Raw genomic sequence first — 25,442 nt, 5'->3', positions numbered from 1 at the left:
TAACTAGGCTATAAACTGTTCAGTCCCCCAATCATTAGCCAATCTGATCAGCATCTACTAAGATACATTCTTATCAGGTCTTTGTAAAGGCAGATGCAGCCAATAAGTCTTATATTTACTGACATTCACATTTTGGGGGAGTACAAGGCAGTCAAATAGAGCACATGTTTAAAGTAGTTTATTCTATAATTTCAAATATCCTTAAAATGAATAGCACATATATACATGAACAGACATTATCCCCAAAGACTGAACACATTTTAAATTAAGACCCCAACGCACTTGCAAAATGAGAACATAATATTTTGACCTGGCTGTGCAGAGGACACATTTTAAGTTACACGTATCCATACACTATGCCTTAGAAAAAATGATCAGAACTTTAGGAAAGGCATTTCAACTCCTTGATATGGGGCAATATTTCTGAATGTGGCATTGAGATTTTTGCCTTTCCCAACTGTACGTTAAGAAGCACATCAAGAAACATTGTATGCATACACAGAATCAATGTGAAATTCCCCAAACACACGTTTGGATATATGTGTGATTAATTCTAGGGGATCACATGCATCCAAATATTGAAACTGGGCATTTAATCCCCATCATCATACCTTGTATTAATGTGGTCAGTGAGAACCAACCTGTGTTAGCCTTGTCCCAGATCAGTTTGTGCTCTTTCCAACTCCATTACTGTCATTGTCAAGCCAAACATGTTTGGCACGACGATGAATGACAAGTAGTTGGCATGATGGCACAAACAGACTGGCAATCAGGCTAAACCTGTGGATGATTATCATATTTTAGCACATTTGTTTCTAGAAGTATTTCATGATGAATCACATCAAAAGAACTGCACATTGAATCTTGTTGACAGGTTGGATGAACCACTGGCTTTTCACATCGTTGTCAATGAGAGGCACTTCTAAAACAAACATGGTTAAATATGTCTCTTATATTTATTTATCTGTGATCGAGACATCGGTCATTGCTAGATCAATGAAACTCGCCGGGCCATAGCCATGGTTGGAACACCTTGGACGTCCCAACACCTCGGAGAAAGTGGAGAAATGTTCTTGTCCTCATTCCTCTCCCATACATTTACTCACGGACCAATCAGCAGAGAGGAACCAAAGAGTTATAGGCTATAACACAAGTGTTTATTCAGGGTAAAGCTGATAAAAAAAACATTTAAAAAACTAAACATTAAGACATGAACGTCCATGAATGTTGTTTATTTTTCTTCCGTGGGCATGAACGCAGTGCTCCAAACCTAAAAGAGAAAATTATGTCTTTCAATGATGAGGGGCGGGGACATTCAAAATCAGCACTGATGGGGCGATGTGGTGCTGATGTGGTATTCTAGGAAAAACAAACCAAAAAATAAAAATTTAAAAAAAACATCCACACATGGCTGCATGGGACCTGACGATAATGATAAACCAGTGAGGACTAAGGCATGACAGGAGAAGGACGAGGATGGTGGGAGTTGGGGGTAGAAGAAAACAAAACCAAGAAATAGCAGATAATTTTTTTTTTTTAAACAATCGGAGGTACTGTATTAGCAGCAGTTTGTTTTCCTTTTTTTCCTCTTCCTCTTTAATACTGGAGTCCAGAGGTTGGCTCCAGGTTGGCATGGTTTTTAAGTCCAAAGGAGGGGTCTGTGTGAAGGGGTAGGGTCTGGGGGGGGGGGTTACAGGACCTCATCGCTCTCAGCGGTGTGGAGCTGCGTGTCGTCTGCGTCGGTCATACTGCTCTCCTGCGACTCCTCCACCTCAGCTGCTGGGGACAAGGTGGAGGCCAGAGGTCAAAGCATGGCTCCTGACAGTGACTTTTCAGCTTCCTTCTTGAAGTAACAGACAGAAGCCTGACCATATTGGCATTCTCGCCCTAAAATATGTACTTTAGTGGTAGGCCACACCTTTCTGGAGTGTTTCACATATACTATTCAAATTCGGAAGAATATTAACTCAAAATGACTTAATACTAGTACTCAATGTTTAATTTTAAGGCTGTCAAATACTTTGCATTCATAAATGATAATGTAGCGCATAACAAATGTACAGGTCATTGCTGTCATTAACAGGGAACTAAATGGTCATAACTATGCATCAGTCTGTTATGGCAGTCACAGTGGTTGTACCTGAGTCATAGGGGTAGTCCTCAGTGACAGGCTCCTCGTCATCAGGGAGGTACCTCTTGTCTATGGCCTCTTTGATCTGATTGTTGGCTCCTTTGGGATCCAGGTCCATGGCCCAGGAGAAGTTCATCAATGCCAAGTGTGTCTGGCCCAGCTTCTTATACACCTGAGGGGAGCAATAGGGAGGAAAGCATACGATTAGAGCAGGACACATTCGTAAACTGTCTCAACTTACCCATACACATAGACTCGGTACCGGTACCCCTTGTATATAGCCTCGTTATTGTTATTGTGTTACCATCTCTCCTTTATTTAACACATTTCTTACTTTTTTAAAACTCTGCATTGTTTGGTTAAGGGCTTGCAAGTAAGCATTTCACAGTAATACCTGTTGTATTCGGCGCATGTGACATAAAATTTGATGTCATAAACATCTCATAGCTATTTAGTGCATTGCACAAAGTCAGACGTATGATATTTGAGAGGTGAGTGTAAAGTGGTCTATTATTGAGTATGAATATCAAAGTGACAGTAAATTCTTCACTTATAGTCGACTCCTTTCCTCGTAATCCCCACAAAGAAAATAAAGTTTACTTTTGCTTACCTTTCCTATTAAAAAGTAAACAAGGGACTCTTTGGGCACTATTTGTTTCAGCTCTTCAAGCTCTTGTAGAGCCGCCTGAAAAGGGAACACACAAAAACACTTTTCTTAGACTTAACCAGTAGAAAATGCAGTGAATAATGATATTAATATGAAAGAAGAGGAATTGTGCTGAAAAGTAGGTTAGTCAGTGTTCGCTTGTGAAATGCCATATGGACCTACCTTGTACTTTTCATTAGCGAAGAGGATGGAGGCCCTGTGGAATTTGCATAGAGGGTTCTTGGGGTCTATGTTGATCGCTCTATTCAGGGTTTCCAAAGCATGGTCAGACTTCTTCAGTGCATGCTGAACCTGTGTGGAAACAGGCAACATGGAGCAAGATAGTGTGCCATAACGAACATTGGAAATATGACTCAAGTACCAAATGTAAAACACTACAGGCTTTGAAAATAGTAACAATAATAATACATATGATTTCTAAAGTATTTTTGTAAGTGAGCTGACTGAGTGAGCTGAAAGAGACAGTGTAGCGGGCCACTCACCACTCCGATGTGGCAGAGGAGCACAGAGCTCTGAGGGTTGATGCTAAGTGCCTTCTTGAAGTGAATCTCTGCCAGGTTGAATTTCTCCTGCTTATAGTAGATCATCCCCAAGCCATACCTGGAGATGGAGGGACGAAGAGAAAACAAAATAAAAAAGGTGAAGTAAGTGTCTCCCATAATCATAAATTATTCAATATCATCAAAATATGAGGTTTTAGCTTTAATTCCTTAGAGACTTTAGATTAAGGTAATACAGTGTTGTGTTCGGGAATACCTAAAGCGCGACCAATTCAAGACCAGATCGAGTCCGAGTCAAGACCAGAGGGGGTCCGAGACAGAGTCAAGACCAGAAAAAAATGTGAGTCTAATTCAAGACCATGATTGTAATTGTCAAATCATCACCAGAGGTCAAAATGTCCAGTATTTCGGGGTACATATTTCAGAACATATGGATTCTTTAGACATTCAGAATAGTGAAAAAAATGCATGCTGAGGGAAAATAGAGCCACTACAAATTATTACTAACCCAAACACAGTGGGGAACAACAGGCCTTCTACACCTTCAGAGAAGGCTAAGGATTAATAAAATAATTATACAAATATTTTCAATGGTGTTCTGATTTAATCGCTTCAGTTTTTGCTGTAAAGAAAAGGGTTAACGCTGCCGAGAAAAAAAAAGATCCAACCAGGATTTTTCTTTGCTGGTCTCTGAGGAGATAAATGTAGCTAACTTAGTCAGCCATTGGCTAGGCCATCAGAAGCTAGATAAATGCATCTGCCATTCAACTGTAATAGGGCAAAATTTGGAGTGACAGTAAAATCAACCAATCACATTGACTTAATGAGCCCGTTTTTACAAAAACATAGAAACTGCCATTTTTTTTTAAGGCCAAAAGCAATAGCAAGCAGTAGATTTCCCACGGTCTAGCTAGCTAGCTTTTGTTGTCTAGTTTGCAGCGGCTGCAGCAGGTGTTATATAAGAGGATGTTGTTGTTAATTTGTTAGCTTCTCCCTTTTCAAGAATAACTTAAAACAAGTTACGTTTCAAATAATCCTAGACCTTAGTGCTGCTTTTGATACCATCGATCACCACATTCTTTTGGAGAGATTGGAAACCCAAATTGGTCTACACGGACAAGTTCTGGCCTGGTTTAGATCTTATCTGTCGGAAAGATATCAGTTTGTCTCTGTGAATGGTTTGTCCTCTGACAAATCAACTGTAAATTTCGGTGTTCCTCAAGGTTCCGTTTTAGGACCACTATTGTTTTCACTATATATTTTACCTCTTGGGGATGTTATTCGAAAACATAATGTTAACTTTCACTGCTATGCGGATGACACACAGCTGTACATTTCAATTAAACATGGTGAAGCCCCAAAATTGCCCTTGCTAGAAGAATGTGTTTCAGACATAAGGAAGTGGATGGCTGCAAACTTTCTACTTTTAAACTCGGACAAAACAGAGATGCTTGTTCTAGGTCCCAAGAAACAAAGAGATCTTCTGTTGAATCTGACAATTAATCTTAATGGTTGTACAGTCGTCTCAAATAAAACTGTGAAGGACCTCGGCGTTACTCTGGACCCTGATCTCTCTTTTGAAGAACATATCAAGACCATTTCAAGGACAGCTTTTTTCCATCTACGTAACATTGCAAAAATCAGAAACTTTCTGTCCAAAAATGATGCAGAAAAATTAATCCATGCTTTTGTCACTTCCAGGTTAGACTACTGCAATGCTCTACTTTCCGGCTACCCGGATAAAGCACTAAATAAACTTCAGTTAGTGCTAAATACGGCTGCTAGAATCCTGACTAGAACCAAAAGATTTGATCATATTACTCCAGTGCTAGCCTCTCTACACTGGCTTCCTGTCAAAGCAAGGGCTGATTTCAAGGTTTTACTGCTAACCTACAAAGCATTACATGGGCTTGCTCCTACCTATCTCTCTGATTTGGTCCTGCCGTACATACCTACACGTACGCTACGGTCACAAGACGCAGGCCTCCTAATTGTCCCTAGAAATTTTAAGCAAACAGCTGGAGGCAGGGCTTTCTCCTATAGAGCTCCATTTTTATGGAACGGTCTGCCTACCCATGTCAGAGACGCAAACTCGGTCTCAACATTTAAGTCTCTACTGAAGACTCATCTCTTCAGTGGGTCATATGATTGAGTGTAGTCTGGCCCAGGAGTGGGAGGGTCAGTTTGTTATATCTGGAGTACTTCTCCTGTCCTATTCGGTGTCCTGTGTGAATCTAAGTGTGCGTTCTCTAATTCTCTCCTTCTCTCTCTCTCTCGGAGGACCTGAGCCCTAGGACCATGCCCCAGGAATACCTGACATGATGACTCCTTGCTGTCCCCAGTCCACCTGACTGTGCTGCTGCTCCAGTTTCAACTGTTCTGCCTTATTATTATTATTCGACCATGCTGGTCATTTATGAACATTTGAACATCTTGGCCATGTTCTGTTATAATCTCCACCCGGCACAGCCAGAAGAGGACTGGCCATCCCACATATGCTCTCTCTAATTCTCTCTTTCTTTCTCTCTCTCGGAGGACCTGAGCCCTAGGACCATGCCCCAGGAATACCTGACATGATGACTCCTTGCTGTCCCCAGTCCACCTGACTGTGCTGCTGCTCCAGTTTCAACTGTTCTGCCTTATTATTATTATTCGACCATGCTGGTCATTTATGAACATTTGAACATCTTGACCATGTTCTGTTATAATCTCCACCCGGCACAGCCAGAAGAGGACTGGCCACCCCACATAGCCTGGTTCCTCTCTAGGTTTTTTCCTAGGTTTTGGCCTTTCTAGGGAGTTTTTCCTAGCCACCGTGCTTCTACACCTGCATTGCTTGCTGTTTGGGGTTTTAGGCTGGGTTTCTGTACAGCACTTTGAGATATCAGCTGATGTACGAAGGGCTATATAAATACATTTGATTTGATTCTCTGGTGAGTGGAACTGTTTATTGCAGCGCACTTGCTGTTAGCCAACTCTTTGAAAATAACTTGTGTTTATTTATTTAACCAGGTAGGGTAGTTGAGAACAAGTTCTCATTTACAACTGCGACCTGGCCAAGATAAAGCAAAGCAGTGCGACACAAACAAGAGTTACACATGGAATAAACAAACATACAGTCAATAACACAATAGAAAAAAAGTCTATGTACAGTGTGTGCAAGGGAGGTAAGGCAACAAATAGGCCATAGTGGCAAAATAATTATAATTTAGCAATTAAAACACAAGAGTGATATGTGTGCAGAAGATGAATGTGCAAGTAGAGATACTGGGGTGCAAAGGAGCAAAATAATAAAATAAGTAGCAGTATGGGGATGGGCTATTTAGAAATGGGCTATGTACAGGTGCAGTGATCTGTGAGCTGCTCTGACAGCTGGTGCTTAAAGTTAGAGAAGGAGATAGCTGGAGTCTCCAGCTAAGTGATTTTTGCAATTCGTTCCAGTCATTGGCAGCAGAGAACTGGAAGGAAAGACGGCCAAAGGCGGTATTGGCATTGGGGTTGACCAGTGAAATATACCTGCTGGAGCGCGTGCTATGGGTGGATGCTGCTATGGTGACCAGCAGTGAGCTGAGATAAGGCGGGGCTTTACCTAGCAAAGATTTATAGATGACCTGGAGCCAGTGGGTTTGGCGACGAATATGTAGCGAGGGCCAGCCAACGAGAGCATACAGGTCGCAGTGGTGGGTAGTATATGCGGCTTTGGTGACAAAACGGATGGCACTGTGATAGACTGCATCCAAGTTGCTGAGTAGAGTGTTGGAGGCCATTTTGTAAATGACATCGCCAAAGTCAAGGATCGGCAGGATAGTCAGTTTTACGAGGGTAAGGATGCTTTGTTGCGAAATAGGAAGCCAATTCTAGATTTAATTTTGGATTGGAGATGCTTAATGTGAGTCTGGAAGGAGAGTTTACAGTCTAACCAGACACCTAGGCATTTGTAGTTGTCCACATATTCTAAGTCAGAACCGTCCAGAGTAGTGATGCTGGATGGGCGGGCAGGTGCAGGCAGCGTTCGGTTGACGAGCATGCATTTAGTTCTACTTGCATTTAAGAGCAGTTGGAGGCCACGGAAGGAGAGTGTGTGAAACAGTGTTGCATTTAAAGTGGAACTTACAGCATTGTAGCAATATGAAATCTTATACAAATCTGTTCATATATACACCAGGAAAAATTACACTTAAAAAAAAAACTATTCTGACAATAATTTATTAGAATGTTTGGGAATTACGCATACTAAAGGCATTTGTGAAAATTTGATAGCAATATAAAGTGGGAAAGCGGCCGTGCATTTAGACAGACCGGTGCGCTATAGCCAATCAGAACTACAGTAGACCTTTATACAAACAAGCCATTTGCCACATGGGCCTGCAATCCTTCACTTTGAACTGGACTGTTTTTACAGGCAGTTGTAAGAGAGCAATTTTAGATCATTAGAACACAGTCGCCAAAAGCCACAAAATACACCTGAATGGATTTCTGCAAATATGTAAAACATCACAGTCATAACGTGGCATTTGGGAACTTTAAATTTTTATTGATCAAACAACCATGAAAAGGTAGGCTCTCTCTACCTCAGTTATGCACATAAACAAGAACAACAACTACTGCTAGCCAGAGCAAGATAAAATCTAACGAAGGAACATTAGATAAACACTCAAACTTTTTCAGCTAAACAATGGGGAATTGTGCCCTCGTCCTTCTGCACCTTGCCTGCCAATGCATGCTTGTACCAACCAAGCACCTAAGCACACCTCACTGACCATTTTACTCGATGTAGCAGAGCTGATTACATGTTATCTAGAGTGTTCTTGACTAACTATTAGAGGTCGACTGATTATGATTTTTCAACGCCGATACCGATTATTGGAGGACCAAAAAAGCTGATGCCGATTAATCGGCCGGTTAATTTTTTAAATATTTGTAATAATGACAATTACAACAATACTGAATTAACACTTATTTTAACTTAATATAATACATCAATAAAATCAATTTAGCCTCAAGTAGATAATGAAACATGTTCAATTTGGTTTAAATAATGCAAAAACAAAGTGTTGGAGAAGAACGTAAAAGTGCAATATGTGCCATGTAAGAAAGCTAACGTTTCAGTTCCTTGCTCAGAACATGAGAACATGTGAAAGCTGGTGGTTCCTTTTAACATGAGTCTTCAATATTCCCAGGTAAGAAGTTTAAGGTTGTAGTTATTATAGGACTATTTCCCTCTATACCATTTGTATTTCATTAACCTTTGACTATTGGATGTTCTTATAGTCACTTTAGTATTGCCAGTGTAAGAGTATAGCGTCCGTCCCTCTCCTCGCTCCTCCCTGGGCTCGAACCAGCAACACAACGACAACAGCCACCACATCGAAGCAGCTTTACCCATGCAGAGCAAGGGAAACAACCACCCTAAGGCTCAGAGCGAGTGAAGTTTGAAACGCTATTAGCGCGCGCTAACTAGCCAGCCATTTCACTTCGGTCACACCAGCCTCATCTCGGGAGTTGATAGGTTTGAAGTCATAAACAGCGCAATGTTTGACGCACAACTAAGGGCTGCTGGCAAAACTCACGAAAGTGCTGTTTGAATTAATGTTTACGCGCCTGCTTCTGCCTACCACCGCTCAGTCAGATACTTAGATACTTGTATGCTCAGTCAGATTATATGCAACACAGGACACGCTAGATAATATCTAGTAATATCAACCATGTGAAGTTAACTAGTGATTATGTTTGATTGTTTTTTCTAAGATAAATTTAATGCTACCTAGCAACTTACCTTGGCTTACTGCATTTGCGTAACAGGCAGTCTCCTTGTGGAGTGCAACGAGAGAGAGGCAGGTCGTTATTGCGTTGGACTAGTTAACTGTAAGGTTGCAAGATTGTATCCCCCGAGCTGACAAGGAGAAAATCTGTCTTTCTGCCCCTAAACGAGGCAGTTAACCCACCGTTCCTAGGCCGTCATTGAAAATAAGAATGTGTTCTTAACTGACCAGCCTAGTTAAATAAAGATTAAATAAAAAAGTCTAAAAAAATAAAAAATAAAAATATTTTTATTAATTCGTTAAATCGGCGCCCAAAAATACAGATTGTTATGAAAACTTGAGATCGGCCCTAATTAAATCGGCCATTCCGATTAATCGGTCGACCTCTACTAACTATGACCTTGTTTTGCCTACGTTTACTGACACCGTTCATATTCATCAGGTGTTGTGCGTTCGTAAATTCAGTTCCGCGCTCTGGCACACTCAGAGAGTGCTCTGAAATCGGAGTAGAAAGCCAGGGTGAATTTGCAAATGCAAGAGATTTGCTAAGTCGTTCAAGTTCTTGATAGCTAACCAAAAGACACCTGCATCTCTAGCTTTGTATAGCCACAAAAAAACGATATGAGGGAAAAAAAATGTCACTCAATCCTCCGATGGCATGACATCCTGCTAGCTAGCTAACTAGCTAGCTAGTGTTCGGCTCCATGTTTTTAGCTTGCTACATAAATAGATACGCTAGCCTATTAGCCACGTTATGAGTGACTTGTGATCCTTGCTTGTTTGATTATATTGACATTCCCAACCTTAGTTACATTCATCCGTTTTCATATTGATTCATTGAAACAATGCATCCCAAATGGAGGCAGCAAACAATGACCCAGGCCAGCTGTGATTATCAAGAATTGCATTGGTGAATTATATGAATCATGCATTGAACTGTATCCAACTATTCTGCCAACAATGCCTTATTTGACTTAACATTCCATGACGTAAACTATAACATTTTTTAAAACCTCTTATACAGTTGGTTTTGAAGCATAAACTGGGAATTTGATATTTTTGACTGATATGATTGTTTCATATCTGCAAAGTAGTTAAAACGCTGTCAGTCCCCTTTAAAAACTTTAGGTTACCGGTTGGTTACTTTGTATGCTAAACATGAAATGTTTCTTTGCAATGGGAAGTAGTTGTGTTTTTGTATTCTTATGATTGGGACCTACTGGCTTATTATGTCCGAGGTTATAGACTGCTTATCCTTTAACATTATGCTGTGTGACTGCTGTCTTTCCATCGGCCCTATGCAGTGTTGTAGTGGTGCCTGGAGAAGTCAGTATACTCCAATTTTGACAAAACGTTCCCAAATGGCCCACCCAGTGAAGGAAAGGCTCCCTGTGTGAATAATCCTGTTTTCCTATAATAGGCCTCTGACAACCCAGGCTCATCCATGTCTACGCCCCCGATGCAAACAATTGCGCATCACAAATAGTCAACTAACAAACACATCAGACTAACATTTTCAATACCTGGTTTGCATACCCATTGTTGCCTTAGTTAGCATTTACTAGTAGATATGTTGAAACGTCTGTCCTACACTACCGGCTACCAATATCATTCTTCTGTGAGCTACTCTATGCCAAAAGCAGTTGACAGCTTCACACTCTTGCTGCCTGCAGATGATATTTGGCGTGTGCGGCGTGTGCGGTGCGCATGTGAATATATCTCACGTGCTTTGCGATTGTGTAGGCTACTTTTTGTATGATTTCTCTATTGTACTAAGTCTTATATCACCACTACACTACTTTGATACGCATCAGTAGGGATTAAGTAGCGAGTATAAGCAATTCCCACTTAAAAACAACTGGGTATAGGGTTTAAACCTGCCTATACCTTCCACTGCACCACTGGCCCTTTGTGTGTACAAAAAGTGCTATAATATTACAGTTGCTGTCCTTTCAGAATCACAAACCTGTCACACACTGAAGGCCTATAGGTTCGCCACTGCTCAAACATGTCTATAATAGATATAAAGGCTGTTAAGATATTAATGTTGGCCTGGCGAAGCGGTTTTATGCGCTGGCTGAACGGAAGCTGATCATTATGAGTGTTTTACTCTGCTGGTCTTGGGAAGAAATTACGGGTCCTCACTGTCCGAGACAAGACAGAGTACAAATGTATCCGACACATGAACTTAACATGTGGTCTCGAGACCGGACTGGAGTACTACGACATGGAGGGAATAAAATAACATAGTATGGTAATATAATAAACATAAGAGAATTTTCATCTATTACGATTGTAATTCAGATTTTGTCACATCCACTATCACTCCAAGGTTGTCCACTAACTCACCAGGCATTGTAGTGGCGTGTGTTAACTCTGATGGCGTTACGGAAGCAGGCCAGAGCCTTCTCCAGCTCCTCCGTGAGGACAAACTCATGGCCTAGAAGCGTGTAGGCGTAGGCAAAGCCCGGGTTCACCTGGATGGCACGCTGGAAGAACTTAATGGCTATGTCATGCTCCCTCTGCAGACTGAAACAGTTACCAGCCACGCACCATGCCTAAAACAAAAAGAGAGAGAGTGTTGGGGAGGAGGGAGGGAATATAAGGAGAGAAAAGGGTATGAGTAATGATAGAAATAGGAGCAAAAGGAACAAAATTAGAATCACTTGTTAGCATTTCCCAATGGAAAAGTCTCAATTGAACATACTTTTTAGTCCAGGACTATACATGTGGATACGGTACATGCAACGGTTTGTCCCAGTGTGTTAGTTAACTATGTACCTCTGGTGAATTCTTGTCCATGTCGGTGAGGTCTTTGGACAAAGCCGACAGGGCCACGTCCTTCTGCAAGTGCCACAGGGTGGTGGAGTAAATCTCCATGCCCTCCACCCGGTAGCTCTCGATGCGCCGCACCTCCGAGAAGATCCTCTCCGCCTGCAGGAAGGGGAAAGGAGGCAAAGAGTGAGAAGTTTCTAATTGAGCCATTGAGAAGTGGCAAAAGCCACCATACACAGCCATCACCCACTCTTTGCATCCAATTGACAATCTTAACCCTGTAGTAAGGACAGGAGGACATCTAGCTTCAGATGCCCACAATCCGTTTTAGGTATAATAAGAATGGCGCCGAAGGAGATGGCTGCCGTTTTACGATCCCGTAGCCAATTGTGCATGTTTTTTTTTGCGTCATTTGTAAGTTATTTTGTACATAATGTTTTTGCCACCGTGTCTTATGACCGAAAAGAGATTCTAGATATCAGGACAGCGATTACTCACCCCGTACTGGAGGAATATTTTTTCTTCAACGAGTTGGACGGGAAGGATTTACTTCAGACGCCCGACAAAGCCCTCGTCCCAGTCATTTGCAGGAGAAAGAGACGGAGGTATCAAGGACGAAGGTCCGGGTGCCTTGTAAGGATCCGTCGCCGAGAGGGTAATCTACCTTTACCATCAGTCCTATTAGCCAACGTACAATCAATCGATAATAAAATAGACGAACTACAATCACGTATATCCTACCAACGGGACATTAAAAATTAATATCTTATGTTTCACCGAGTAGTGGCTGAACAATGACATAAATAACATACAGCGGGTGGGTTTTAAGCTTTTTCGGCAGGATAGAACAGCGGCCTCTGGTAAAATAGGGGTGGCAGTCTATGTATATTTGTAAACAGCTGGTGCACGAAATCTAAGGAAGTCTCGAGGTTTTGCTCGCCTGAGGTAGAGCATCTCATAAGCTGTAGACCACACTATTTATCAAGAGAGTTTTCATTTGTATTTTTCGTAGCTGTCTATATACCACCACAAGCCAATGTTGGCACTAAAACCACACTCAATGAGCTGTATCCAGCCATAAGCAAACAGGAAAATGTTCATCCAGAGACGGCGCTCCTAGTGGCCAGGGACTTTAATGCAGGGAAACTTAAATCCGTTTCGCCTCATTTCTACCAGCATGTTAAATGTGCAACCAGAGGGGATTTATTTTTATAACTCTACACCACCTTTACTCCACACACAGAGACACTCTCCCTTGCCCCCCACTTGACAAATCTGACCATAATTCTATCCTCCTGATTCCTGCTTACAAGCAAAAACTAAAGCAGGAAGCACCAGTGACTCGGGCAATAAGAAAGTGGTCAGATGAAGCAGATGCTAAGCTACAGAACTGTTTTGCTAGCACAGACTGGAATATGTTCTGGGATTTTCCGATAGCATTGAAGAGTACACCACATCAGTCAATGCATCGATGACGTCGTCCTCACAGTAACTGTACCCCACCAAAATGCCATGGATTAAAGGGAAACATCCACACTGAGCTAACGGGTAGAGCTTCCGCTTTCAAGAAGTGGGACGCTAACCCGGAAGCTTATAAGAAATCCCGCTATGCCCTACAACGAAACATCAAAGAGGCAAAGCGTCAATACAGGACTAAGAAAGACTTCTTGACAGCTTCTACCCCCAAGCCATAAGACTCCTGAACAGCTAATCAAAGGACTACCCAGACCCCTCTTTTACACTGCTGCTGCTCTCTGTTATTATCTATGCATAGTCACTAACTCTACCTACATGTACATATTACCTCGACTAACTGGTGCCCCCGCACATTGAATCTGTACCGGTACCCGCTGAATATAGCCTCGCTATTGTTATTTTACTGCTGCTGTTTAATTATTTGTTACTTATATATATATATATATATTTTTTTTTTATTTTTTTTTATTGAACACCTTTTCTTAACTTGCAAGTAAGCATTTCACTGTAAGGTTGTTGTATTCGGCGCATGTGACAAATAAAATGTGATTTGATTTGAAAAGGTGAACCTAGCAAAAGAGGTCCTCCCTTACCTGCATGTATTCGGCCAGCTCAAAGTGGGCCCTGCCGATCTGTCCCAGGACCCACCCTGTGTTGTAGTGATGGGAGGGTAGCTGGCTCAGGATGCTGATGGCCTCTTTACAGTTGTAAGAGCAGAGGGCCAGGTACCCCCGGCCGATGTCTCGCATCAGCGACATCAGGCCATCTGGAACACAGGGGAAAGAGGGGTTGGAGATGGACTTGTGATGGCATCTTTGTAAGGACATTGTTCCATTGTGTTTGTCATAGCTAAAGTATGACAAGGTGGCTAAGACTATAGAAATGTATTACAATTATAACAGAAACTCAAAAAAAGTCAAAACTACTGCATTACTTTGACATAATTTATTTAATGGCAGTGTATCCCTACGTCTCAGCTCAACATCTTGATATGGTCAGGTAAAGAAGAATCATTGAATTCATCCTAACAGTGTCCCAACTCACCTGCAGCAGCCTTCTGCAGACTGAAGGCCTGGAACTGAGGAGTGCCCATACTGACTTTCCCCTCTGTCATGGACGAGTCCAGCTTGAGGATCTCAATGCTCTCGTTCAGGTTGGATGGGGTGATGCCTCCCTTGCCCGTTTTTGACTTGGTCTTCCGGTTGGGGATTTTGGTGGGGAACTTCATTTTCAGCTTCTTGCTGTTCTCCTGTTGAGGAATGCATGTTTGTTTGTGTTTAGCATCTCAAAGACCTCTGCTAAAGTCAAATACATGTCTGCCCCCCTCGCTTTTGACATTTAGTACTAACAGAGTACAAGGAAAAAATAACATCTTTGTCAAGTATCTCACCAGCACAGCGCCAGTCTGTTTTGTGCCAAACTCTATTCTATATAGAACAAAATAATACATAACTGCAATCTCGGCTCATAAATATCATTACACTACTTAAATGCTAGACTTGAGAGCGAACTAATGTTTTTGTTTTCCTGGTTAAAAAGATGCACCACAAATCCTACTGTTCATCTCAATCCCAGTATTTGGTTATTTGTTTAAAGGAAAAATCCACTCAAACTATATTTTGGTATTTGTTTCATTAGTCCACTGTTGATAATACCATAATGTTTTGAATATCAGCAGTCAAGTTTTCAAGATATTGGAAAGTGCCACTTGTCAGATCATCATGATGCATTTTGAAATGTAAAAAAAAATGGCAAATTCCCAAAGGAGTCTTTGCTACGTTACCTTGGCAGTAGAGCTGGCACTGGTGAAGAGTCTGGAGCTCCGTCTGGGCTGCACGTTGGGGGGAGCAGCGATGGTGGGGCTCAGCACTTGAGGCGTAGTACTACAGTAGGCACAGAAAAACAGCAGAACAATGGTCATCAGGTCTTCATACTTAGACAACCATAAGCACAGAGAACACTAACGCCATGAGTGACATTTCACGTTTAAAGCACAAGACTTAAAACAAGTATGGATCACAATTTCATAACATTTACACAATTTCACCTTGCATGAATTCTCACTGAAAATAAACCAGTATTGTGAGTACAGCCGTCCTTTTTGGCAACATCTCTGCATTTCCATACTGTAAACATGGGTCCATATGGGCCTTGTAATGAGCACATACCTGGTCTGTGGGGGGGCAGTGGTCTGAGTCTGGTTGAAGGAGATAGGGATGACCTCCCTGCTGTTACCACTCTGTGCAAACACTGACTTCGTCCCCACCTGACTGATTCTTGCTACAGACTGAAGAGAGAAGTGGGAACAAACTGTTAAAAAAAAAAGTGCAACAAAACATCTGACCGCCTTCATTGTTCAATCCATCACTGAAATGAAAAGGAATCTCCTCTGAAGTTGAAATGTTTTCTATTCAGATTGCATAGATCCATTTTTATACACAGTAGGTTGCTCTTCGATCAACACTCCAAATAGGAGAGCCACATAACAGTTGTCTTCTTCATTATAGCGATGACGCGTGCGTACCTTCTTTGGTGGGACTCCGGGAGGGGGCGGCTCCATCCCCGAGCCACTGTGAGAGTAGTTCTGAAGATACAAGGGTTCCCCTGGGCTGGGCTCCAGGGGCAAGATTCCAAAACTGGGAATAAGATCAAATGGATTCTCAGTATAAAAATATACATTGTTGACTTATTCAGCTCTGTATAATTTAGCCCATCATCCAGAAGTCCCCATGGACGCCATTTACATCCAGTTACAGTACCAGAGAAGCCTGTAACAGGTAGAAAAGACCACACAGAACAAAGCCGTCGTAGAGGACAAAGGCTGGAAAGCAGTAATCATGAAGTCCTCTGAAGCCAGTTATCATTACAGTCTCCCTAATTACAGACTAGTGGACAATGGAGCTGGATGATGAGTAAATGAGAGACCAGTATGTACAGCAGCCAGGTGCACAATGTCAAATTATAGCCTAGATAATGTTACTTGACTACAATTTTCAAAGCCATGGACAAATTACTAGCTGAGTGATCGCTGATAATAGAATAATGTTCTGAGGAGAGTGCCAGTGCATATGCCTCTATAATGTAGGGTGTCCGATTAAAAACGCATATTTTGACCAATGGGTAAAATAACATTAATTGGGCATGTACTCATCTAAGAAAACGAATGCTGCAAAACGCATGTCTCTATCATAATCCATTCAAAAAAGTTATTGGAGTTTTCACCCTTGTAGGTTGGCCAAAATGAAGGTGACTAAAATCAATGGAGGCCAGATAAGTGGTCAAAATACAAGAAAATAGCATTGCGTCAGCTAGGCTGGATGCTGTGAGAATGAAGGCAAACTGAAAGACCCCACTGAAAGACTTAGAACATTAAGAATCATATTTGTCTTGGTAAAATGTATTTTATATCATAAGTGAAATTTCATCAAAGCACCTTTTCCCCCCACTCTGGGCAGAGTGGGTGGACACCCTACATAATGACACTGTAAACGTAGTCGAAGAAGGAAACACGTGGGAGTGCCTCAACACAAAGGGAATACACGCCACACTCAAAATACTGTGCCACACGACGTAAGAGCAGATTGACACAGGCATGCGTCATCTATCCACTTATGATAAAAACAGCCCAACACAAGTAATAGAGCATCTACTGAGAACAAACATCTCATATGTGAGTGTACAGGGTGAGACCACCGGTACCTGGGTGTGAGTGCTGCCGGTCCTCCCAGTAGACTGCGCCCACTCTTGGGTTTGTTATGCACTTGTTTGGATAGCAGGGAGCCGCCTGTCCCCAGAGTCCCTACGGTGTCCGGGGAGATGACGGACGAGTCGATGTAGGACATGGCGGAGTCTGTGTTCAGAGACGAGTACTTGGAGTTGGAAGACTCCAGGTTCAGTCTGTTTAATTCCTACAGGGGAGCGAAAGGGAACAAGACAAGGGTTGTCAGTTCTTCTGTGCACATTTGGTTAGACAGGTTATTGGGGGGGGGGATTTAATTGGCTCATCGCGCTCTAGCGATTCCTTGTGGCAGGCCGGGCGCCTGCTGGCTGACCTCGGTCCTCAGATGAGCAGTGTTTCCTCCGACACATTGGTGTGGCTGGCTTCCGGGTTAAGCGGGCGGAAGACACGACCTTTGCCTCCCGAGCCCGTTGGGGAGTTGCAGCGAAAAGACAAGATCGAAATTGGACACACACACACACACACACACACACACACACACACACACACACACACACACACACACACACACACACACACACACACACACACACACACACACACACACACACACACACACACACACACACACACACACACACACATTGGAGGTCCACAACAATGCTTAAACATCAGGAGACATTGTAGAATAATAATAAAAACATCAAAACCATGAAATAACACATATTGAATCATGTAGTAACCAAAAACGTGTTCAACAAATCAAAATACACTGCTCAAAAAAATGAAAGGGAACACTAAAATAACACATCCTAGATCTGAATTAATGAAATATTCTTATTAAATACTTTTTTCTTTACATAGTTGAATGTGCTGACAACAAAATCACACAGAAATTATCAATGGAAATCAAATTTATCAACCCATGGAGGTCTGGATTTGGAGTCACACTCAAAATTAAAGTGGAAAACCACACTACAGGCTGATCCAACTTTGATGTAATGTCCTTAAAACAAGTCAAAATGAGGCTCAGTAGTGTGTGTGGCCTCCACGTGCCTGTATGACCTCCCTACAACGCCTGGGCATGCTCCTGATGAGGTGCCGGATGGTCTCCTGAGGGATCTTCTCCCAGACCTGGACTAAAGCATCCGCCAAATCCTGGACAGTCTGTGGTGCAACGTGGCGTTGGTGGATGGAGCGAGACATGTCCCAGATGCGCTCAATTGGATTCAGGTCTGGGGAACGGGCGGGCCAGTCCATAGCATCAATGCCTTCCTCTTGCACTGTCTTGCATTAGGAGGAACCCACCAAGGCCAACCGCATCAGGATATGGTCTCACAAGGGGTCTGAGGATCTCATCTCGGTACCTAATGGCAGTCAGGCTACCTCTGGCGAGCACATGGAGGGCTGTGCGGCCCCCCAAAGAAATGCCACCCCACACCATGACTGACCCACCGCCAAACCGGTCATGCTGGAGGATGTTGCAGGCAGCAGAACGTTCTCCACGGCGTCTCCAGACTCTGTCAAGTCTGTCACGTGCTCAGTGTGAACCTGCTTTCATCTGTGAAGAGCACAGGGCACCAGTGGAGAATTTGCCAATCTTGGTGTTCTCTGGCAAATGCCAAACGTCCTGCACGGTGTTGGGCTGTAAGCACAACCCCCACCTGTAGATGTCGGGCCCTCATACCACCCTCATGGAGTCTGTTTCTGACCGTTTGAGCAGACACATGCACATTTGTGGCCTGCTGGAGGTCATTTTGCAGGGCTCTGGACAAAGGTGGAGGTAGCGGTCCTGCTGCTGGGTTGTTGCCCTCCTACGGCCTCCTCCACGTCTCCTGATGTACTGGCTTGTCTCCTGGTAGCGCCTCCATGCTCTGGACACTACGCTGACAGACACAGCAAACCTTCTTGCCACAGCTCGCATTGATGTGCCATCCTGGATGAGCTGCACTACCTGAGCCACTTGTGTGGGTTGTAGACTCCGTCTCATGCTACCACTAGAGTGAAAGCACCGCCAGCATTCAAAAGTGACCAAAAAAATCAGCCAGGAAGCATAGGAACTGAGAAGTGGTCTGTGGATACCCCCTGCAGAACCACTCCTTTATTGGGGGTGTCTTGCTAATTGCCTATAATTTCCACCTGTTGTCTATTCCATTTGCACAACAGCATGTGAAATTGATTGTCAATCAGTGTTGCTTCCTAAGTGGACAGTTTGATTTCACAGAAGTGTGATTGACTTGGAGTTACATTGTGTTGTTTAAGTGTTCCCTTTATTTTTTTGAGCAGTGTATATTTTAGATTCTTCAAACTAGTCACCCTTTGCCTTGTTGACAGCTTTGCACACTCTTGACATTCTCTCAACCAGCTTCGACTGGAATGCTTTAACAAAAGTCTTGAAGGAGTTCCCACATATGAGGAGAACTTGTTGGCTGCTTTTCCTTCACTGTGCGGTCCAACTCATCCCAATTGGGTTGAGGTCAGGTGATTATGGGGGCAAGGTCATCTGATGCAGCACTCCATCACTCTCCTTCTTGGTCAAATTTCCCTTACACAGCCTGATGGTGTGTTTTGAGTCATTGTCCTGTTGAAAAGAAATGATAGTCCCACTATGCGTATCGCTGCAGAATGCTGTGGTTGCCATGCTGGTTAAGTGTGCCTTGAATTCTAAAATCACTGACAGTGTCATCAGCAAAGCACCCCCACACCTTTTCCATGCTTCACGGTGGGAACCACACAAGCAGAGATCATCCATTCACCTACTCTGCATCTCACAAAGACATGGCGGTTGGAACCAAAAATCTCAAATTTGGACTCATCAGACCAAAAGGACAGATTTCCAACGATCTAATGTCCATTGCTCGTGTTTCTTGGTCCAAGCAAGTCTCTTCTTTTTATTGGTGTCCTTCAGTAGTGGTTTCTTTGCAGCAATTCGACCATGAAGGCCTGATTCACGCAGTTTCCTCTGAACAGTTGATGTTGAGATGTGTTACTTGAAAATGTGAAGCATTTGTTTGGGCTGCAATTTCTGAGGCTGGTAACTCTAATGAACTTATCCTCTGCAGAAGAGGTAACTCTGGGTCTTCCTTTCCTGTGGGTGGTCCTCATGAGAGTCAGTTTCATCATAGAGCTTGATGGTTTTTGCGAATGCACCTGAGAAACTTTCAACGTTCATAATTTTCTGGATTGACTTATAACTGAAATGCATTCCAGGTGACTACCTCATGAAGCTGGCTGAGAGAATGCCAATAGTGTGCAATGCTGTCATCAAGGCAAAGGGTGGAAGAATCTCAAAATCTATTTTGATTTGTTGAACAATTTTTTGGTTACTACATGATTTTATGTGTTATTTCATGGTTTGATGTCTTCACTATTCTTCTACAATGTTGAAAATAGTACAAATAAAAGAAAAACCCTTGAATGAGTAGGTGTCCAAATTTGACAGGTCCCCATAAGAATAGGTTTACCGTTACACCCAGAGTGTTCACAGAGCACATTCTTCCACAGTCCCAACCCCTGACCAAACACCAGATCAAACACTCATCTTGGTACCAATGCAATGCAAGCCATCATTGTAAAGAGAGCCAAACCTGGCTGTAGAAAAATATGGATGACAGGAATACTGGGTTTAAATGAACTGAGGGAGGGAGAGTCGAAGGGACGTACTAAGGTGTCCTGGGGCGTCTCCATGAGCACTGTGTCCACCTGGCGGTGGGGCATGTTGTGGCTTGGCGTGTGGGCGGGACTGATGGGGAGCAGGGAAGGGGCTCCACTCCCACCGCTGAAGCACTGCAGGGACGTCAGTCTGAAGATCTGCTCCGGGTCCGGACGATCGCCTGACAACAAAGATACAGGGTAATATAATCAGCTTAAGAACAGGGGAAAGGAATAGAGAGTGGATTTGAGCCTGAGCACTGGTCAGGGAATTAGATTTGGTTCTGCCATCATGCATGGGATTAGGACCCATGTAAATTTCCCTTGTTTTGTCTTACTATGACAAGTGAATCAAACTCTATTGTTCATGCAAATACATATTCTATCATCTTCACATGCATTATATAACAAACTACCTCCCCACCCTAGCTGATTGACTGACTCACCGATCTGACAGAGGGACTCAAAGGGAGACCACAGGAAAGGATTCATACTCAGGCTCTTCTGATAACATTCTGAACCTTTGGCCAGACGATCCGTTTTGCTGCACAGACAGGAGAAAAATGATTCTCGATATTGACTGATGCATATGGGTGACAGGCACGCACGTGCAATCACACAACAAAACACATTGCACCTGGTCACGTTAATCTAATTTAGAACATTCCAGCTAATATCTTTGCCAGGATTAGCTTGTTTCTGTACCTCAATTCTAATGTATAAGAGGAAGCAACCACTCACTGAGCATTTATGGTTATATTACAGTTTCACATGTTAGATACCAGACCAATTACTTTTGCTTAACTGCTACATTGGTTTTCTTGACATCACACAGTAATAATGCAACAGCACTGTGAAATATACCAGCATACCACGTTGTTGTTTAGAGTCTGATTTCTGAGATGGTTACACTTTAGAAATTGAGACAACAGCATTTTGATTGTGATTCATGCATGTCTAAATTGTAACAGGATGTTCATGACTAAGTGATAAATGCTCAGACATTCTAGCCCACTGGCTGAGCTTACAATACGGTATCTCTGTTGAAAGGGACACATCCTCTGCTTAGGAGGCTGCTGCAGCCCCTTGCTGCATTCAAATAGTCCATTTGAATTGGCCACGGTAACATCCAAATATCATTAACAGACATGCCTCCTCTCCAATTCATTAGCAACACCATGGGAAGCTGAATAAACAAAGTTTTCTTCGGGATACAATAAACGTATCCATCTCAACAAACAATCAAGGCACTGCTACGCCCAACCCTCTTCACTAGGGTACAACGTCTATCACTCAGTTGCATAGTAAAACATTAGGTATTGCTATGTGATTGCTAGCACACAAGCAATCAGCTCTCAACATTCCCAGGCAATGCTTTAGATTGTTAACCAATGAAGCAATGAACATGGTTATCCTACCAATAGATTTGCCCCAACAGTGATAATGTGAAACAGGCAGAGTCTCCAAACTCTGTGACGATGTCCTCCTGGCTCTTCTGTTTGTTCAGGACCCCCCCTGTCAGGATCTGCTCTCCTTCTGCAAGCCTGGGAAAAGAAGAGGACCGGAACACTGATGTGAGCATACTGGGGTCAAAGAGGAGGGGAGCTATCCAGGCCTCTGGTCTTCGGACTGGCCCTCTTTAATCCTTGTTTGAGGAAATATTGTAGTCAATTCTTGCATGACAGAAGAGCAAGACCCTAAATCCATTTGGCTGCAGTATGGCCAAGAAAATAATATGTTGGCACTCTGGATTCATAGCATGCACAATATCATAGCTATGAGGTCTAAAACATCAGAAACAAAATAACATCCTTACTTGCTCAGTTCTACACAGCACTTGGCGAGGAGGTATTTGCATTGTGGCGTTGTGCAGCTGTGCCCCTTGAGAAGGCGGTATGCCTTGTAGGCCTTTCCCGAACGATAGTAGCATGTGGCTAACAGAAAGAGGGCCTCCTCCGAATGCACTGTGAGGAGGATAAGAGATGCATCCAAATAATGCATAATTTAAATTAACATACATACAGATACATACCCTGACACACACAATCTCATTCCCAGATGACTAGGAGTTATACATATAAATGCTATTCATTTGGCTCTGACATTTTCAGACTCCTTTTGGCATGTGTGACAGCATTAGATTTATTTTGGCATGTGACGAATGTTCATACTTGATCTGTTATTTTGATCGACTCACGTCTACGCTATAGCCTAATAGTCCACTGCAGTGTTGTGCGTTCCACATTAAAGCAACAGCAGCCGACAGGCTATTCTATAAGAAATGACAATGTCTTTGAAAACCTGTTTTGCATGTGTCAGTCAGGCCCCACAAGCCACCATCATGTCAAAACCTAAAAGTTTCTGTATGGATTAAAGAATTCAGATGGAACTGTACAGTTGTCAGCACAGTACTGGAACAGGAGGTGCTCAGGTGTGCTGCAGCATGGACAGGATCCTCTCAAGACAAGATGGATAGATGTCATTACCTTCAGCATAGAGTCTCTCAGCCAGGAACACGGCATCTCGGTAGGCATAGTGGTTTAGTGCATGCCAAACAGCAGCCTAGACACAGGGAGACAAACAAACACATAATGCCATGTCTCCCATTTCCCCTATCTGCATCTCTACATATTGTCACAGCCTACTGTGATTGTCTGATCTGGTGGTGGCCTAATCAGTCAATAAGCACATGCGTTGATAACATTCGTTGAATACAAAGCTTGCAGCTTATTATAGCAGACTATTCCATATTATGGCTGGCTGTTAGCTAGATGGCTATGAAATGTTGACACAGCAAACAACCATATGCTAGCTACATTCGACTGGCAGGCAATGCTAGTGGGGGGGAAAAAAATGTCTAGTTCTGGCGATATCCAGTTTTTCGTGGCAAGTGTCAAACGTTATTTCATCGTTCGAAATCAATACCAACATCTGTGGCCATAGGATAACTTAGCAATGTAACTAACTATGTTAGTTGCGGTAACGTTACTTGGCTAGGTCAGATCTGATTATTTAAGGTTACGTTAGCTGGCAGCTAACGTTAGCTGCATCAAATGTTCAACAAACGCTATGTCAATGCAGGCAGCAGTTATCCATGTAGCTAGCTAGCATTGAGTAGTTAGCGAACTAATGTTAGCCAGTGGTTTTCAATATTTTCAATTCAGCTGTCAAATGACCATTTACTATACAACCTGAAATAACTGTTACACCTTGGATGACATGTTAGCGAACTTACTAGTATCTAACTTAGCTTAACGACTTTAGCGTTGGCTAATGTTATGCTGCAGAGAAAGAACGACATTGGAATAATGTTAAACATCAATCTGATCAGCTGTAACGTTTAGCTAACTAACTTATTTCATTTAGATAACGTTATCTGGAAAAACTCACTTTACTGTCATAGTTTAAGTTAGTAATTAGCTAACGTTAGCAAGTTATGTTAGTCTAACCATCTAATAGAGTTTGCCAGTAGCTAACTAGTTTGCTAAAATTAACAAGATAATTCAAAACAAACCTTGCATAACTAACGTTAACTCACTAACGTTAACGTAGATAGTTAGCTAAATATGGCTAATGACTGAGCACCTACTTCAGTTAAGTTACCTGGCATCTACCGCCCTCTAATTTCGGATACCTGGCTGACAGTGGCAGTTCGAAAGAGTACCCCCTGTGTAGTAACGTTATATATTGAATAACAGGCACTAGTTTTTGACAACGAACCGATTTTGACAACGAAGCAACTATTCGGGGAATGCTAGCTGGCTAGGCCAAACATTTGTTTTCAGGCCTCGGTGTAGCAGTAGTGGATCTTTCTGGTAGGGAGGGAACAGTGCAAGCCACAATACATCCCTCTTGTCCTGCATGTGACAGTTTTCTTGGTATAGCAAACTGCTTCGTTACCTGAACAGGTTCCTGCAGCACCGTCATTCCGTTGTCAGGCTCCTTCTCTCGTCCACTGTTTTGTGTTTCCCTCTTTCTTCAGTTCCTTTCTTAGTTCAGTATCCAGGCCAGAAGTAGTTCTGAAGATTTGAACACAACGACCGTTACCGAGCTTTCCGAAAGCTCCCGAACATACCCGAAACAGATGCGAAAGTATCAGCTTACGAATAGAATCGAAGACAAGCGTAAATAACCGAAACAGTCGTTAGCCAAAATAGAAACTCATTTTTATAGCTGTGCCATTGCAACCTTGTGTCAGATCATTTCGTATTATTCTGTCTGTAAGTAAAACCGAGACACTACTTCTAGTATGATATGTTACGTTTCATATGGTATGTATTAATTTGTGATGTCCATCATATGTTATGTTAAGAAATGAAATTCCTGCAATATGTCACAAATTGTACATTTGTAAATGTATGATATGTTGTGCATTCCAATTTGTTGTTGCTAACGTTAGTCAGCATAGGGGTTGGAGTTAAGAGTTAGCTAAAAGGGTTAGCTAACATGCTAAGTAGTTGCAAAGTAGCTAAAAAGTCATTGTGAAGTTGCTAAAATTATAAAGTTGTCCATGATGAGATTCGATCACACAACCTCAAATTAAATGTTATTTGTCACATACACGTGTTTAGCAGATGTTAATGTGGGTGTAGCGAAATGCTTGTACCGTTGGGTTGCTAGACATTCACGTTACCAAACACACTCCTTTCATTTTTGCCTTAACAGGGCTTGACATTAACTTTTTTAGCCACTTGTATGTAGGACAGATTTTTTACTTGTCTGAATGATCAATTCAAAAAAGTTCTGTAATACCAGGGGCCAAAAAGGTAACTGAAAATTGTGTTGTATGATGCAAGGGACC

At 42.5% G+C, this 25,442-nt stretch overlaps 1 protein-coding gene across 2 annotated transcripts; it reads right to left on the bottom strand.

Moving 5' to 3' along the window:
• Window positions 1–163: 163 nt before the first annotated feature.
• LOC139364573 (cell division cycle protein 27 homolog) lies at window positions 164–24,784 on the bottom strand. Of its 2 annotated transcripts, none has more exons than XM_071101415.1 (19): window positions 24,542–24,784; window positions 23,128–23,203; window positions 22,458–22,605; window positions 22,060–22,185; window positions 21,088–21,185; window positions 20,654–20,823; window positions 17,011–17,219; window positions 15,836–15,947; window positions 15,480–15,598; window positions 15,095–15,194; window positions 14,356–14,560; window positions 13,905–14,077; window positions 11,842–11,994; window positions 11,410–11,618; window positions 3,281–3,398; window positions 2,961–3,089; window positions 2,742–2,816; window positions 2,141–2,303; window positions 164–1,776 (listed from the first exon to the last, which is right to left on the bottom strand). In XM_071101415.1, exons 1-19 carry the CDS (start codon window positions 24,566–24,568, stop codon window positions 1,691–1,693), a joined length of 2,496 nt encoding a protein of 831 aa, XP_070957516.1. In that variant the 5' UTR covers window positions 24,569–24,784; the 3' UTR covers window positions 164–1,690. The 2 variants fall into 2 exon arrangements, with proteins under 2 accessions (XP_070957516.1, XP_070957515.1); XM_071101414.1 differs by having other exon boundaries at window positions 164–1,779; window positions 24,542–24,766.
• Between the last annotated feature and the right edge of the window lie 658 nt (window positions 24,785–25,442).

This window comes from Oncorhynchus clarkii, chromosome 13, assembly GCF_045791955.1.
Source record: "Oncorhynchus clarkii lewisi isolate Uvic-CL-2024 chromosome 13, UVic_Ocla_1.0, whole genome shotgun sequence".
In the NCBI taxonomy this organism is placed as follows: Eukaryota; Metazoa; Chordata; class Actinopteri; order Salmoniformes; family Salmonidae; genus Oncorhynchus; species Oncorhynchus clarkii.
Note: the sequence above shows the minus strand (reverse complement) of the source record. Positions and strands in the feature narration are given on the sequence as shown.

Coding starts and splice junctions, on each gene's coding strand:
- LOC139364573 (XM_071101414.1), bottom strand. CDS start 24,568: ATGACGGTGCTGCAGGAACCTGTTCAG. Junction 15,195..15,479: donor ACTGCCCCCCCACAGACCAG/GTATGTGCTCAT, acceptor TGCCTACTGTAG/TACTACGCCTCAAGTGCTGA. Junction 2,817..2,960: donor TCGCTAATGAAAAGTACAAG/GTAGGTCCATAT, acceptor TTCCCTTTTCAG/GCGGCTCTACAAGAGCTTGA.